General features: G+C 39.9%; 1 protein-coding gene across 3 annotated transcripts in view; it reads right to left on the bottom strand.

Moving 5' to 3' along the window:
* LOC122549068 (putative Polycomb group protein ASXL3) overlaps nucleotides 1-17,303 on the bottom strand; it is a 294,423-nt gene that overhangs the window by 51,865 nt on the left and 225,255 nt on the right. For all 3 annotated transcript variants that reach the window (XM_043688272.1, XM_043688273.1, XM_043688274.1), the window contains one exon: nucleotides 2,929-3,092. In XM_043688272.1, coding sequence (XP_043544207.1) covers nucleotides 2,929-3,092 — 164 coding nt within the window. The remainder of the gene's footprint in view (nucleotides 1-2,928; nucleotides 3,093-17,303) is intronic.

The following is a 17,303-nucleotide window of genomic DNA, read 5'->3' as shown; positions in this document are numbered from 1 at the left end:
ACATGAACAGATTGCCCACAAAATTGGGGTTACCAATTCCTCCTGTTGCTTCTCCTCTTCATCCTCCCAAGCTAATTGCCAAAGACCTGATGAAGAACCAGGTTGTTGAGCCTGCAAAGACTACACTGTAGACAGTCCAGGCAGTAGAAATATTGCTTTAGAACACTAATACTTGCTCCATGAGCCTCTTGATGACAGCATGTGGTCAGCTGGTATAAGGGAGTCATGAGCCATGTACGATATGGATGATACAAAGATTGGTGGAGTTGCGGATAGTGAGGAGGATTGTCAGAGGATACAGCAGATCAGTTGGAGGCATGGGCAGACAAATGGCAAATGGAGTTTAATCTGGACAAATGTGAGGTGATGCATTTTGGAAGGTGAAGTATAAATGGAAATTATACAGTGAATGGCAGAATATTTAGGAGCTGGAAATGTGTTGCTGGAAAAGCGCAGCAGGTCAGGCAGCATCCAGGGAACAGGAGAATCGACGTTTCGGGCATAAGCCCTTCTTCAGGAATGAAGAAGGGCTTATGCCCGAAACGTCGATTCTCCTGTTCCCTGGATGCTGCCTGACCTGCTGCGCTTTTCCAGCAACACATTTCCAGCTCTGATCTCCAGCATCTGCAGACCTCACTTTCTCCTCAAAGAATATTTAGGAGCTTTGATATGCAGAAGGATCTGGATGTGCAGGTCCACAGATCACTGAAGGTGGCAGCGCAGGTAGATAAGGCAGTAAAAAAGGCCTAAGGCATGCTTGCCTTCATTGGAAGGGGAATTGAGTATAAGGATAGACAAATTATGCTGCAGCTTCATAGCACTTTAGTTAGACCATATTTGGAATATTGCATACAGTTCTGGTCACCAGAAGGATGTGGATACTTTGGAGAGGGGACAGAAAAGGTTTACCAAGATGTTACCTGGTATGGAGGATTTTAGCAATGAAGATAGGTTGGATAGATTGGATTTGTTTTTATTGGAATGCAGGAAGTTGAGGGGTGACCCGACAGAAGTTTATAAGAGTGTGAATGGCATGGATAGAATGCAAAGTATAAGGCTTTTTTCCCAGGGTGGAGGAGTCAATTACTAGGGGACACAGACTCAAGTACAAGGGAGGATGTTTAAAAGAGATGAGCGAGGCATGTTTTTCACACAAAGATTGGTGAGTGCCTGGAACGCACTGCCAGAGGAGGTGGTAGAAACAGACACAATAGCAGCATTCAAGAAACACCTGGACGAATACATGAATAGTAAGGATACAGATTCTCTCAGTTAAGACAGTTTTAATACAGAAGGGCAAAATGCGTGTGCGCAGGCTTGAAAGGCTGAAGGGCCTGTTCCTGTGCCGTATTGTTCTTTATTCTTGTATCAAGTTGGGAGTCGTTATCCTTAAGGAGTTGCTCTGTGGTTTATGTTAATGATTTGAATATGACGAGAATGACTGGCTGGCACAGAATGTACTTACTGACATGATGTTACATGTATGGCTACATTCTGCTCGTTTAGACAGTGAAACTCTGCAGATCTATCAAAGACATTATATGTATTGTTTATTTTGACCCTAAACAGTGTGTTCCAGTGGTAAAAGGCTGTCTCGGTCCGAGCTCTGTTCTACTGGATGACTGTTTCAATACTTTTGTATTCAATACTGCTGTCAAAAAGTCACTTATAACACAGGAAGTCTACAACTTCACTCTCTTGGCCAACAGGTCAACTATTCAACTGTGTAAATATTTATGACTTCTGAGGGGAAGAATAAATCAGCTGGCTTAAATTCTGGCTTGGTAACAGAAAACAAAGGGAATGATAAATAGAGAAAAGCTGTGGAATATTGAGTTTGTTTCTGGACAACTATTTGCATTAGCCACGGAAGATTGAAGGAAGAGACCCTTATTAATATTAGTCATAGAATATGCTACCAAAGAAGGTCACTGAAACAGAGAATGTAAATGGATCACAAGAGAAAGGACTTATGAATATTTTGGTGTCAGAGAACTTTGCCTTAACCTTGACAATGTAAGTGAGAAAACCTTGTGCCATCAATGATTTCAGATCCTCAATTTTTTTGACTCTTGAAGGGTAATACAAAACCCTTCAATACAGATGTGAGGCTTATTGTTAAGGAGAAAGAAGATGTGAAGAAAAGCCATGTAAAGTTGAACGGTAAACTGAATGAGTAATTTCTTCTGCTTCATGTTGTGGAAACTTTGGCAGTGCTTTCAGAAAATGTTTATTATCTATTGATAAAACAGGATTGAACTAAGACATGTTGTTCTAAATTCTGTGCACATACCATATGAACCAATTTCTGTTTGACAAGGGATTTTCCAACCTGACTCTGAAACAGCCTGATTTGTCTCTGTAAGTGTAAACTGTGGTATCAACAAGTACAATTCTGTGATAAATTTCTTTCTTTAAATTACATCTTCAGTATTCTTGTAGCCAAAGGCAGGGGGAGCCTTTTTTGATGGGATTACAGTTCAAGGCATTCAGCAACAGTGTTGCAGCTCTGAGTAGAATCCTGTTGTGGCACTGGGGATCTCATCAGCCAGCTGGAGTGCTGTCAAGATGCCTCCCACCCCCTCTCCCATTTAGATATGTCTTGTCAATAGTTAGTAATGTTTGTCCGTTTCCCTGTTTCAGTTTCAAATCTGTTTGTAATTACTGTTATCGTGATGAAAATATAAAACAAGAACTGAAAGTTAGAACACAGCATGTTGGGAGAACAGAGATTTTGGACAGCATCTGAAAAAGATAATTTATTTTTATCATAATTATAACAGGATTTCTTTTTACATTTTCAATTTCCCAACGTCAGTTAGCTGAGAAGAACAAATTAGCCACAGTTTGCTTTCCTGAATTGTGAGGCTAAGTGACCCATATCTATGTTGCTGACACAGCACAGAAAGCCATTGAGACTCTGCTTACCTGCCTATCTACCTCCGGTAGTAAAATCAGGAGCTGTTGTTGAAAGTGATGTGGTAGAGAGGCAAATGTGTGCTTGTTTATTAGAGCTCGCAGGTTGGTGTTTACTAGGATAGATCCTGGGGTCTCAACATCAATTTCCTCTCCTCTTGTCCGTTTTAATTGCCCTGTTTAAAAGATACAGAAGTGTCATTTGATATAAGATTCACTGCAGCCTTGGTTACACATATTTTCACAAAAAGGAAAACATTGCTCATTACCAGGCATTACAGGTATCCTTTCTCTTGGCAGTACTAATTTTACACAAATTTACATTTTATTCTCAGGTGACGGTTATAATCACAGAAAGGGGATAAATATAATGGCCACAGTATTTATGGTTTGCATGTAGTGCTTTATTTACTTGAAACAAAAAGGTCAGGATTCCTAAGATGCTTTGTTATGCAGTGGTAATCTCATATACTTACTATTCAGAAAGTATAATTTCTAAGATAGTTTTAAAGGGGTCAAAATTCTGCTACCAGCACAGCTGGAGATTTTGCAACAGATGGCAAACACATACTGGACCATGCACTGAAAGCTCCAAGTGTTCTGTTTCAGCTTAGTGAGTTATTATTATTGGATGCTGGAGCTGTAGTGAGTATGCCACTGCATTGCAGCGCCCCCTCTTGAACATACCTGAAAAGGCAGCCCATTACATCTTTTACAGACTTTTGGTCTTCCTGTCGTCCAGTTGGCTCCTCTTGGCTAACCAGCTTTAAAAGCTTGCCTTTAGTTCTTTTTTAAAAACATACATTTGGGAACTATTCAGAGTCCAGGCTGTATACAGATATTTTTATTCAACCAGACACACTTCTGCAGCAGGCAGGACTACTAGCTCAGAGGTCGGGACACAACTACTGTGCCACAACCTCCCCCACTTGAGTCATACAGTCGTAGAGCTGTACAACATGGAAACAGACCCTTCAGTCCAACTTTTCCATGCCTACCAGATAGCATACATTAATCTAGTCCCATTTGCCAGCATTTGGCTCATAGCCCTCTAAACCCTACCTATTCATTTACTCATGCAGATGCCTTTTAAATATTGTAATTGTACCAGCCTTCACCACTTCCTCTGGCAGCTAATTCCATACATGCAGCACTCTGTACGTGAAAAAAGCTGCCCTTACGTTCCTTTTAAATCTCTCCCCTCCCACTTTAACCTTTGCCCTCTAGTTCTGGACTCCCCCTCCTCAGCGAAAAAATCTTGCCCATTCAAACTATCCATTCATCTCATAATTTTATGAACTTCTATAAGGTCACCCCTCAGCCTCGGACACGCCAGGGAAAATAGCCCCAGACTATTCAGCCTCTCCCCACATCTCAAGCCCTCCAACCCTGACAACATCTTTGTAAATATTTTCTGAACCCTTTCAAGTTTCACAACATCTTTCCTATAACAGGGAAACCAGAATTGAATGCAGTATTCCAAAAGTGGCCTAATCAATGTCCTGTACAGCCTCAACATGACTCCCAACGCCTATACTCAATGCACTGACTAATGAAGGAAAGTATATTAAATGTCTATCCTGTCTACCTGTGACTCACTTTCAAGGAACTATGAACCTGCACTTCAAGATCTCTTTGGTCAGCAACACTTCTTAGGACCTTAACATTAAGTGTATAAGTCCTATCCTGATTTGCCTTCTCAAAATGCAGCGTCTCATATTCATGTAAATCAAACTCCATCTGCCACTCCTTGGCCAACTGGCCAATCTGATCAAGGTCCCGTTGAATTCTGAGGTAACTGTCTTCGCTGTCCACTACACCTCCAATTTTGGTGCCATCGGTAAACCTACTAACCGTACATCCTCTGTTCACATTCAAATCATTTATATAAATAATGAAAAGCAGTCCTGTTCTTAATTGGCCAATTTAGGAAAATCACTGTCTGTTCCACACACAGTGAAGTTTTCTGACATCCATCTAGCTGTTGAGGTCCTAAGGCTGGTTGTAAACATCCTGCCTTGCATATTGATGCCACAGTACGACTGCAGTCTAAGCGAAGGTGTCAGTAAAGTACTTGTCTTTTCCAGTTTGTCTGATTGCCTCCTAATTACAGGATTAAAATCTTTCTCAATGTTTTTCTTTAGCCTGATTTGAATCTCTGTTCTTCATCCTGGAACTGCTCCAAGCTTTGCATTCTCAGAACAGTGAGTACCTCTGCTAGTCCTGCTTCTAATGCAGAGGCATCACCACAAATAGGAAAATGAATCTAATGATCCTATCTCCCCAAAGCGTGAACAACAGCATGGCAAAGCAATAGGTAAAAAATGTTGCCTCATTCCACCCCTTCAATTAGATTATAGTATTTTGAAGACAACTAAATCAGGCAATGTCAATAAAGTTTGGTTTGTAAAGTCTTGAAATTACATGTAAAATGTGGCTTTATCCAAATTTCTTTTCAAAATTTGAACTGCATGAATTATTTTGCATGTGTCTGGCAGTAGTAGCAGTTTCTGTACTATTCTAATATTTGTCTCCTCTAATGTAACTAATGAAACAATAAATTGAATGTTTACCCTCATACAGTACTGCAAGAATGGACCACTGTTTTCGCATTTCATGTTGTTCGATCATTGCAATAGTTTATATGCTTCTTTTTACAGTAATCTAATCTATACTTTGTACATATATGAGATATGCAATGTCTGTTTGCATTCTGTTCTAATATTTAGGTGTGCTGTCATAGAGTCATAGAGATGTACAGCATGGGAACAGACACTTCGGTCCAACTCGTCCATGCCGACCAGATATCCCAACCCAATCTAGTCCCACCTGCCAGCATCCGGCCCACATCCCTCCAAACCCTTCCTATTCATAAAACCATCCAAATGCCTCTTAAATGTTGCAATTGTACTAGCCTCCACCACTTCCTCTGGCAACTCATTCCATACACATACCACCCCTCTGTGTGAAAAAGTTGCCCTTTTGGTCTCCTTTATATCTTTCCCCTCTCACCCTAAACCTATGCCCTCTAGTTCTGGACTCCCTGACCCCAGGGAAAAGACTTTGTCTATTTACCCTATCCATGCCCCTCATAATTTTGTAAATTATAAGGTCACCCCTCAGTCTCAGACGCTCCAGGGAAAACAGCCCCAGCCTGTTCAGCCTCTCCCTATCGCTAGCCTCCTATGGGGAAAAAGCCCTTTGAATCTTTTGAAAGATTCAAAATGGATTGAAGGAGTTTACAAAAGCTGCCTGGGGTAATGATGAGAAGAAATGACTGGGCAAGTGAAGTGAAGCAAAATTAATGCAGCAGATTGAAATAGCCTGTTAGAAATGTTTGAAGCAGCAACCAAACCCTCATTTGATGAATGCTTCAAAAGGGAACATACTGTTGTATAATGTAGATGCAAGGGTAGCCCCACTGTTTGACACATGAAATGATCCTATATTGGAAATGTCATTGGACTAGTAATTCAGAGGTTCATGTAAATGTTCTGAGGAATGGCCTTAAATTATGACAGCTGATGAAATTTATATTCAATTAATTAAATATGGAATTGAAAACTTGTTTCAGTAATGCTGGCCATGAAATTATGATTGATTGTTATAAAAACTGACCTGGTTCTTTAATATCCTTAACAGAAGGAAGTCTGCTGGCTTGGTTTTGTCTACATGTAACTCGGCTCACAGTGAACTGGTTGACTCTTAACTGCTCTCTGAAATAGCCTAACATTCAGTTCAAGGGCAATCAATGGTGAGCCACAAGCACTGATTTTATCAGCAACACCCATATACTAAGAAAAAAATAAAGAAAGATAAAAAGTACCTCTCACGTTCAAGACAGCAATGTCCATGCTAATCATGAGGTAATGGTCATGATAAATGCTCTGGACAGTACCAGCATGATGTAGGTCATAAAGGTGAATGAGGTTGGCACAATTTAAGAAATCTGGTAAAGTAAATCAACATGGCACAGTAACGATGGCCCACATTACATACCACACAATATTCTGTCAGCCCTTACCTTTCATAATACTCAAATATACTAAAGCTTCACACCACTTTGTAGCTTTTCCATTGTTTTTCCTACATGAGGGCAAATTCCCTCCTATTCTTCCCATGCCACTGCTGGAATTTTACTGGGAACCATTAATATGTGTGGATGCAATTTCTAATGAACCACAGGTCGTCATACACACAAACTTCAATAGGACATAATAGCAAACTATAAATTACAAATGCAGTTACATTTGTGCTCAAGAACTTTATTCAGTAAGTCACCATAAGTCAATAGTATGTGGTTCTTAGATAGCAGGGAAATATGAAGTAGTAGGTCTCCCTCACGCTCTGATCAGAATGATGCTACTCTTTTGATCTGGCTCATTCTCATTAAATCCCAGAAAGTCATATGCACAGCAGTTGATTATAAGGCCAGTTACTTAAACATGTTATCTTGAAGCAGTTTTCTAATATCGATTTATTTTCCACCATCCAGCTTAGAACAGCAGTCTGCCAGCATTGCCAGTGACACAGATTAAGACTGACATGAACATTTAATATCAGTGTTCTGGCAATAATGGACAAGGGTGGCAGGCACTGCAGATGGAATAACAGTTATTAGATGGCAGTGCATCATCTTTAAAATTGTCAGTAATCTGAGAATAAAATCTCCTTCACTGTCAACATTTAACAATACTTTTAAAGCTCTGAATGATATGCCCTTTGTCAGCCTTAAAATATATAGGGTGCAGTTTTCCTGTGTCGTCGAGGAAAATTCACATCACACAATCCACCAAGGCTTGGAGCTTCTTTATTCACTTGATCTTCCACCTAAGACCTCATTGCTTATTTATTTCATAAGACGTTTCAACTTTTTACTTAATCCATTTAAACTCCCAAAATGTTTGATTATATGTAGAGCAGACAGCAAGACATTTCCATGATTGGTCATCTCTTTCAAGTAGCTTGTTGGCATCTTTCTCAGGGAATCATGCAGCAAAGATGTAGAACTGCTCATCACTATTGGAAGCAACCCTATATTCTGTGATGCTTGAGTCACTACATTCAGAATACAGTCTAGAGGAAAGGCAACCTGGAAGCATTGGTGAATGGGATGGTGAAGAGGAGAGCAGACCTTCTTCCAGCTGACTGTCACAGTAGGCCAGGTCTTCAGACCAAACTAGCTTGGACTTGGATTGCAGCCTGGCTTAGTCATGATTTGGAGATGCCGGTATTGGACTGGGGTGTACAAAGTGAAAAATCACATAACACCAGGTTATAGTCCAACAGGTTTAATTGGAAGCACTAGCTTTCGGAGCACCTGATGAAGGAGCTAGTGCTTCCAATTAAAGCTGTTGGACTCTAACCTGGTGTTGTGTGATTTTTAATTTAGCCTGGATTAGTGCACTGTCCGAAGTGAAACAAAATGCCCAACACAGCAAATGAATTCAATTATTTTCTATGCTCCACAAAGGTAAGTCCCATCATCTCATCGCTACTATCTCACATGACCATCACCCACTCTAATTCTGCAAGGGTACACACATTTCACCAAGACCCATGCACAACAACTCTCAATATTGCATGTCGAAGATCATCTTAATAGCTCCCACACACCTCATCCTCCCAAACTAACTAAACTATTGCTGTCCTTCCTACTCGCTTTATGGACTCATTGTGCCAACTCTGTACAAACGATCACTTTTCCATAATTTCCATCATACTAAAGCCTCCTTTTGGTTTATTGCAGGGAGGTGGCTCACTTCCTCAACATTATTTCTCCAGGACACCCTGATTGACCTATCTGTAACTGAGCACTAAAGAGCCATACACTAAGAAAGCAATGTGACCAGCACAAAGCCTGGCAGGTCGTAAGTCAGGGCTGAAGTGTTTGCTAAGATAACATTACAAAGTTATTAGAGGCTGGTAGCCTCTAAACAAGCACAGAGTTAATGAGTACTAAGATAAGAAGCCAATAGCCAAAAGATACATCCTGTTAGATGCATGTTTTCTTGTGCACAAGCAAAGAAAAATAGGAACAGAAATAAGCCATTCAGGCCTCAGAGCTTGCTCCTCCATTCAATATGATTATGTTGATCATCCAACTCAGTATACTGTTCGTGCTTTCTCCCCACACCCTTTGATCCTTTCAGCTGTAGCAACTATATCTATGAGGAGAAAGTGAGGTCTGCAGATGCTGGAGATCAGAGCTGGAAATGTGTTGCTGGAAAAGCGCAGCAGGTCAGGCAGCATCCAGGGAACAGGAGAATCGACGTTTCGGGCACAAGCCCTTCGGGAAGAAGGGCTTGTGCCCGAATGGTTTGGACTCAACTGCTTTCTTTGGCAGAGAAATCAATAATTTCACTATTGACTGGGTGAAGAAATTTCTCCTCATCTCAGCAATAAATGGCTTACCTCGTATCCCTGGTTCTGTGAACCCTGGTTCTAGACTCCTTGGTCATGAGAAACATCCTTCCTGTGTTTACCCTGTCAAGTTCTGTTAGAATTGTATAGGTTTCTGCTAATCTTTTAAGTAATCCTTTCAAAGCTCTGATGTGACCTGGACAAGCATACAAGCTATTCGTGTCCTTGAGTTTCAAAGTTACATGTTGGAAGGCTGAACTGGTGTAAGCATTGGTCCCAGAGCAGGTACAGCAGTGTGGTGAGGCTAGTGGTTTGCTGATGCTGACTTGGGTGGATGAAAGGTCAAGGAGGATGGTGACCGTGGGGCATACAGGGACATTGCTGTGAAGAAGCATTTGGATGATTACTGGGATAAGAATTTGGTGAATTCTAGCCACCAAGTACCTGCTGTGATTTATATGTCAGCAGGTTGGACCATTTTGTTTCTTAAGAAGTTAAGGATAATTGAAAGTTTGTCTAAGGTGAGTTTGAGCTTTAATGAGATGCAAATTCATGGAGATAAAGTAGTCAGCGCTCAATGGCAATTTGCCAGCTAAGACTTGAGGGAAAAATTAGGAAAATCTTTCTTAGTGTTGAGAATTAGATTCTTTTTTATTTTTTGCCCTATTTTCCTACCTTACTATTAGCCATGCTGCACTGGGGAATGGAAAATTCCATTCACGATTCCTTTCAGACAGCATCTGTGCCAATAATTTTCCTTAACTCATGATTAAAAGTATAATGATCTAAATTTTTTTTTAAATCTTGTAAAAAATGAGTAAGTCATAATTCATTTCAAATTAACGGAAAAATTAATTTCAGGGGAAACTGGCTCAGAGGGCGAACTGTGAGGTGGATGCAGAGGTGTATCTCTGTGATTTAGACAAGTTCAGTGAGTGACCAAATGCAGGGAAGGTGAAGTATAATGCGAATAAATGCAAGGTTATCCACTTTGGTAGAAAAATCAGGAAGACAGATTATTATCTGAATGATGATTTACTCGAAGAGTAGGAGCTACAATTAGACCTGGTGTCCTTGTACACCAATTACTGAAAGTAAGCATGCAGGTGTAACAGATAGTGAAGAAGGCAAGTGTTATGCTAGCTTTCATAGCGAGAGGATTCAAGTACAGGAGCAGGGATGGTTTTCTGCAATTGCTGTCTTGGTGGCACCACACCTGGAGTATTGTGTGCAGTTTTTATTTCCATACCTGAGGAAAGATGTTCTGGCTATACAGGGAGTGGAATAAGGATTTACCAGACTGATTCCTGAGGCTGACATATTGTAAAGAGACTGGATTGGTTATGATTATATTCATTGGAGTTTAAAAGAATCATTAGAATTCTAACAGAATGAGACAGACTAAAAGCAAGAAGGATATCTCCAATGACCAGTGAGTTCAAAACCAGGGTCACAGTTTAAAGATCAGTTTAGGCCATTTAAAATTGCGATGCAGAAAATTTTCTTCAGCTGGAACCTGTGAATTTGCTGCCATAGAAAATAATTTAATGTTTTCAAGATGGAGTTAGATATAGTTCCTAGGACTAAAGAGATCTAAGAGTATGGGGGAAAAGCGGGAACTAAGTTGGATGATCAGCCATGATCATATTGAATAGCAGACCAGATTCAAAGAGTAGAATGTCCTACTCATTCCTCATAGGGGGGGTAATGGCCGACTGATATTATTGCTAGACTGTTAATCCAGAGACCCAGGTGATGCTCTGCGGACCTGGGTTCGAATCCTGCCTTGGCAGAAGGTGTAATTTGAATTCTATAAACTCTGGAATTAAGAGTCTAACGATGACCATGAATCCATTTTTGGGAAAAACCCATCTGGTTCATTAATGTCCCTTAGGGAAGGAAACCACCATCCTTACCTGGTCTGGTCTACATGTGACTCCAGACCCACAGCAATGTGGTTGACTCTTACCTACCCACTAGGCAATAAATGCTGGCCTGGCCAGCAACACCGTCATCCTGTGAATGAATAAAAGAATATTCTGTTGCTGTGTACCTGTTTTATTGTTTTCAATTAGTTAAATAAAACAGAATCATAAGCTTTCTGCACTGTACATACTTCAGCATAAACTGTTTGGGCAATTCAATTTTTCATGTCAAGTCAATGAATCTATTGACTTGAGACTATGTAGGAATCAGCGGTTGCACTCATAAATGGTACTAAGTGAGGACAAGTCTGGGATTTAATGGGTCCAGTTTAGTGTACACAATTATCATGATCTGAAGATTTTTTAGATATCATCCTCTTTAAGGATTAAAAAAGGCTGCAGCTGTCAGTGTTAGTTTAAAAAGACTAAAGCTGGACTGCATTGGTTGATAGAGCTTTTTGTTGACATTTTCCCAAAGGCTATCATTATGTCATTATCAGAATTGGCTGAGTATCAAAAATTAATGTCAGCAAAGTATTCTGAATTCACAGTTGGAGAATGGAGTAGTGTGTGAGCTAGTGGTATATTTGATTGTAAATGACATGTAACTTTTGGGAATGATGTGGAGGCATAAAGCAGAAAGAAAAATACAGGGAAGTGTAGACATCATAGAATAGTTGGGGGGGTGGATTTTCAATTACCCACATATAGACTGGAATAGTGGCAATGATGGGGGCACAGAGAAGCCACACATTCCAAGATTCTGCTGTGAAGAAATTCTTACAGTAGTATCTGTCAAGGAAGATGACACTGCTAGACCTGGCTCTTGGGAATGGAGTGTTCAAGTATATCAAGCAACAGTTTGGGAGCATTTGGGGGGGTACAGTGACTATTGTATCATAAGGTTTAGGATAATAATGGAAAATGGCATTGACCAATGCCGAATAAAAATACTCAACAGGTGATTAGGCAACTTCAATGGGGGTGGCAACAGCCTAATGGTATTATCACTGGACTGTTAATGCAGAGACCGAGGGAATGTTCTGGGAGCTGGGTTTGAATCCCACTATGGAGATGGTGGAATTTGAATTCAATAAAATATCTGGATTTAAGAAACTAATGATGACCATGAGTCGATTGTCGGAAAAAAAACATCTAGTTCAGTAATGCCATTTAGGGAAGGAAACTGCTATCCTTACTTGTTCTGGCCTACATGTGACTCCAGACTCTCAGTAATGTGGTTGACTCTTAAGTGCCTCCAGGTAATTAGGGATGGGCAACAAATACTGGCTTAGCCAGAGATGCCCTCATCCCGTGAATAAATTTAAAGGAAGAACAGGGCTGAAATGAATAGTCTGGAACAAAAGATTAATGGGAAAAATAGCTGAGCAATTGGTTACCTGCAAATAGGAGATGGTTCAGGCACAGTTAAAGTATATTCCCTCAAAAGTGAAAGATAGGACAAAACAATCCAGAATGACAGAATAAAAACTGCATTAAAGAAGAGAAAATATGTTTCTGGCAGATATTGGATAGTAAATACCAGATGAACCCAGATGAACCAGAACCCAGATGAATACAGAATGTCCAGAAGGGAAGTGAAAGAGCAAAAGAAGAAAAATAGGGAGTGTGTATGAAGACTGACAAGTAATATAAGTGAAAATTTCAAAGGCTTTTAGAAGGATATAAATGGAAAAACAATGATAAAAGGAAGAGGGAGACAAGAGGCATAGGTTTATTTGAAATCACAAGCTTTTGAAGCACTGCTCCTTCATCAGCCTCTGAAAGCTTCAAGATCAGCCCGGCAATTACATATCAGTCAGTTTCACTTCAGTGGTGAAAAAACATTGATTATGGAAAGTGTATTTATACAATATATATTGTTTGCTGCTTCTATGATTATATACATTAACATTTATTTTAGAGTTTGAATTTTGAACTAGTGGCTTGTGGATTTCAGTCCATGAGAATGAGTACTTATTTGTCAGTCTCTCTGGAGGGCGAAAGTGGGTACTGCAGATGCTGGAGATTAGCGTCAAGATTAGAGTGGTGCTGGGAAAGCACAGCAGGTCAGGTAACATCCGAGGACCAGGAAAATCAACGTTTCTGGCCAAAGCGCTTCATCAGGAATATCAGCCTCTCTGGAGCCCTGATTTTCAAATCAGTATGTGTGAGAAAACAGGTCCTGGAGTGATAATGGGAATTTATTTGTATTGTGAGAGTGTTATGATTGAAGAGAGTAAACATTGAAAAGAAATAGCATGCTTTCACTTTAGAAGAATGAGGAATTGATTTACTTTTGCTTAAGAGAGAACCCATAGATTGAAAATCTTTTTGTGGCAGTTTTGAGAAGATCTAGCTGATTTAAGAATAAGATCTATGAATAACTTTTCCTGGTGAGCCGAGCTAATTTAGAACAGTTGGGAATGGATTATCTCAGTACAGGGATTTTAGTTTGAAAGTTCCAGAGCAGAGGTTTTGTTTAGAAATCATGAACGGGTTATTTGAAATTAATAAAGTTTATCTCAAGCTGTATGACTTATCTCAGAAACAGCTCTCAAGACTGAAATTGAAAGAAGTAGCTATGTTAAACCTATAGATGTGATACAGAAAGGAACTCTCTCTGGTATTAAAGTCCTGTAAAGTGATGCAGTTGGGAATAGATGGAATTTTATTTCACTGCATTTTAAAATCTTTTAAATTGAGTTGCATGCAAATAGCTTGGGTTTGTTCAACTTTACAGTTATTTCTATTGCTTCATGAATTTTTGTTTTATTGTTAAAACCAAATCTGCAGCATTTGAGTGAAGGACGGCCTTGTCAAATCAAAAAAGGCATGATTTATCAAACCAGATGTTAATCTGGGATCTGAAATGACCAATCGTGACATCAGATAGATTTATAAGAATATGGACATCCACAAGGAATTCAATTCAGCGCCACACAGAAATGTGAGCAAAGTGACAGTTCAGAAAAATAGTATTCATGACTGCACAAAAGAGCTTAGAATGTGATGGGAAATTGGAGTGGCAAGTGATAGGCTCTGTACCATAGAATTTAACTCAAATGTAGAGACTATATGGCCTTCTGAATGAATCCAACACTTACTACTCATAATCCAGATCTCCAAAATCTATGATACTTTTTAAACTTAATTTTTATATTCATGGTGCTTCCATTTATGAGGAGAAAGTGAGGACTGCTGATGTTGGAGATCAGAGTCAAGAGTGTGGTACTGGAAAAGCATAGCCGTCAGGCAGCATCTGAGGAGCAGGAGAATTGACATTTCAGGCATAAGCCCTTCATCAAGAAATCCTTTTCCACCACCACACTCTCGACTCGTGCTTCCATTTATGTCTGCACAAGTCAGAAGTGCAAAACTTTTATTTTAAGCTTGCAAATAGTGATACATCTATAGTTTCAATAATTACTGTACCTGAGCATAATTAGTGATATTTGAAGTGAATAAAAAGTTACCATTGACATGATATCCCTTGCCAAATCACTATTTCACATTGTTGTTTATTACTGCGAGGCTTAAAGATACAAGGAGCACTTTGCATACTGCACTAAAATGGCAAGCTCTCAAGCTAGCTTCATCACAACAGTACCCTTGGCATTGCAGAAAGCAGAGCACAGTGATTTTTATAAAATTGCATAGCAACCAAATCAGTAACCATGTTATGAGTGACATAGCTGAATTAATCATAGGACTGCTGCAAACCCATTTCAATATAACAACTGAATCCTTATTAAAGCAGTTATACAACTTAATTTGCAGTTCAGGGCAAAGGCAATCTTTCATTGGAAAGTATTGGTGTGTTAATGTAGGCTGAGCTCTGAATCTGAGTTATACAAATGACAACTATTGGAGGTTGTTTATAGCCCTTCTTGGTGGGAACAGTGTAGTTGGCTAGGGTGAAGAGAGGCAGTTGGAGAATTATTGGTGATGGTGGGGGTTTAATGCCACATTCACAGCATGTTGACAACATTACTACCTTAAGCTGTGTCAAATTGTGCATCAGACATCTGTGTATTCCACTCAGGTAAGGCTTGGCCCACATACAAAGATTATATTTTAAATACTTAATTGACTCTGCAAAACATTTTAATTTAACATCTTGAGAGACTAGCAGAACACTAAAATCAATGTCACACGCTGGTGGAGGATAGTGGACTGACTGTAAGAGTCTTAGCATAATATTAAAACTCACTATATATGAAATTTTGTGCACCAGGAGAACACTGCTCATCTCAGCCATTCAGTCTCACCACCCAACCCACATTTCTCCCAGCTTCAGCTTCTTTATTTACAATCATTCCTAAGCATGAACTTCATGCCCAGGTCATACCCCAATCCCAATGTCCTCAGGCCGCTGGTCTTATATATGATGTTGTTTACTTCTAATTCTGTTTTTGATTCAGGAAAAAAATGGCCCAGACATCACACTGAACTCATTGCAGGATCTTGCCCCCTTATCCACATCCCACTAGACCCATTAGTAACCATCTTCTAATTGTTTCAAATTGTGATATGACACCTTTAGAATCTGACTGTCTTACGAGAATAGATTTTCTTGTTACTAAATGTCCATTTTTGGCATGGATAGCATTTAGTGCTCATTTATTGTTGCTTTTGAAAAGCTGATAGTGAGCCATGCTTTTGAATTGCTACAACTCACACGTTGAATGAATGCTGATAGGTGGCGAATTCCAGGAATTTGATTCAGAGACAGTGAAGGACCAGTGACAAAAGTCCAAATCAAGATGGCATGTGAATGGGGTTTGGAGGTGATTATGTTTCCTTGCACCTGTTGTTCTTGATCTCTTAGGTGTTGGAGATCAAAGAACCTTGGAAAGTTACTGGACATCATTTTTTGCATGGTAAGGAGTAACTCATTTTCTTTACTCTTTCATGGGATGTGAGCATTGCTGGCAAGGCTGACTTCATTCGTAGAGAGGTGAATGATAAAGGTGATTAAGCAGATGTTACTCTCCTTCTTGACTGTTGTTGGAGCTACATCTATTGCAGATTGAGCATAGTCTGTCACACTTCTGATTTTGATCATGGACAGGCTTTTGTAAAATCAGGAAGTAATTCTCAACCTTTGAACCAGTCTACTAGCCACTGTTTTAATAGATATTTTCAGTCAACTTGTTTAGGGACTATAGTGGTGAAATGTTTGTGTCCCTACTGCTGGTGGTTCAAGTGCTTTTCCAGAGGTGATATTGTTACAGGGAGCAAGTATAACTTAAATCCAGGCTTCGTGGCTCAGCAGCAGGATCAGATGAATTTTTGATCCACAGTGATCCTTACAATGATGATTCTGGGGAATGTCAATATCACACAATACCCAAGGAGCGTAAAAAAACTCTCTTCTTGAGGGTGTTCATTTTCTGGCATTTGTACAGCCCAACTGTTACTTATCAGTTACCAAATGAAACCTGAATGTTGTCCAGGTCTTGAACTATGTGATATGGATCGTTTAACTATGCAAGCAATTGTTTCAGTCTCATTTCTGACTTTGAAATCAGGTAGTTTTAACCTGATGGAGTAAAGGTTGTTGATAAGACAATTAAAGATGGTTGGGTCTTGGACACTACCCTGTGGAACTCTTGTGCTGGTATCCTAAAGCTGCAATGACCGGGTTCAATAAACCAGAAATTAGATTAGATTACTTACAGTGTGGAAACAGGCCCTTTGGCCCAACAAGTCCACACCGACCTGCCGAAGCGCAACCCATTCAGACCCTTTCCCCTACATTTACCCCTTCATCTAACACTACAGGCAATGTAGCATGGCCAATTCACCTAACCTGCACATTTTTGGACTGTAGGAGGAAACCGGAGCACCCAGAGGAAACCCACGCAGACACGGGGAGAATGTGAAAACTCCACACAGTCAGTCACCTGAGGCGGGAATTGAACCCGGATCTCTGGCGCTGTGAGGCAGCAGTGCTAACCACTGTGCCACCGCGCCACCCACAGAAATATCTTCCTTTATAATTTCTATCAGTGGAGATTTAACTCGTCTCCACATTTGGACAATATTTTAATAATATTTACAAACAAAAGTGGACATGTAAGTGTCAGTCGTGAA

Source organism: Chiloscyllium plagiosum, chromosome 4 (genome assembly GCF_004010195.1).
Source record: "Chiloscyllium plagiosum isolate BGI_BamShark_2017 chromosome 4, ASM401019v2, whole genome shotgun sequence".
Lineage (NCBI taxonomy): Eukaryota > Metazoa > Chordata > Chondrichthyes > Orectolobiformes > Hemiscylliidae > Chiloscyllium > Chiloscyllium plagiosum.
Note: the sequence above shows the minus strand (reverse complement) of the source record. Positions and strands in the feature narration are given on the sequence as shown.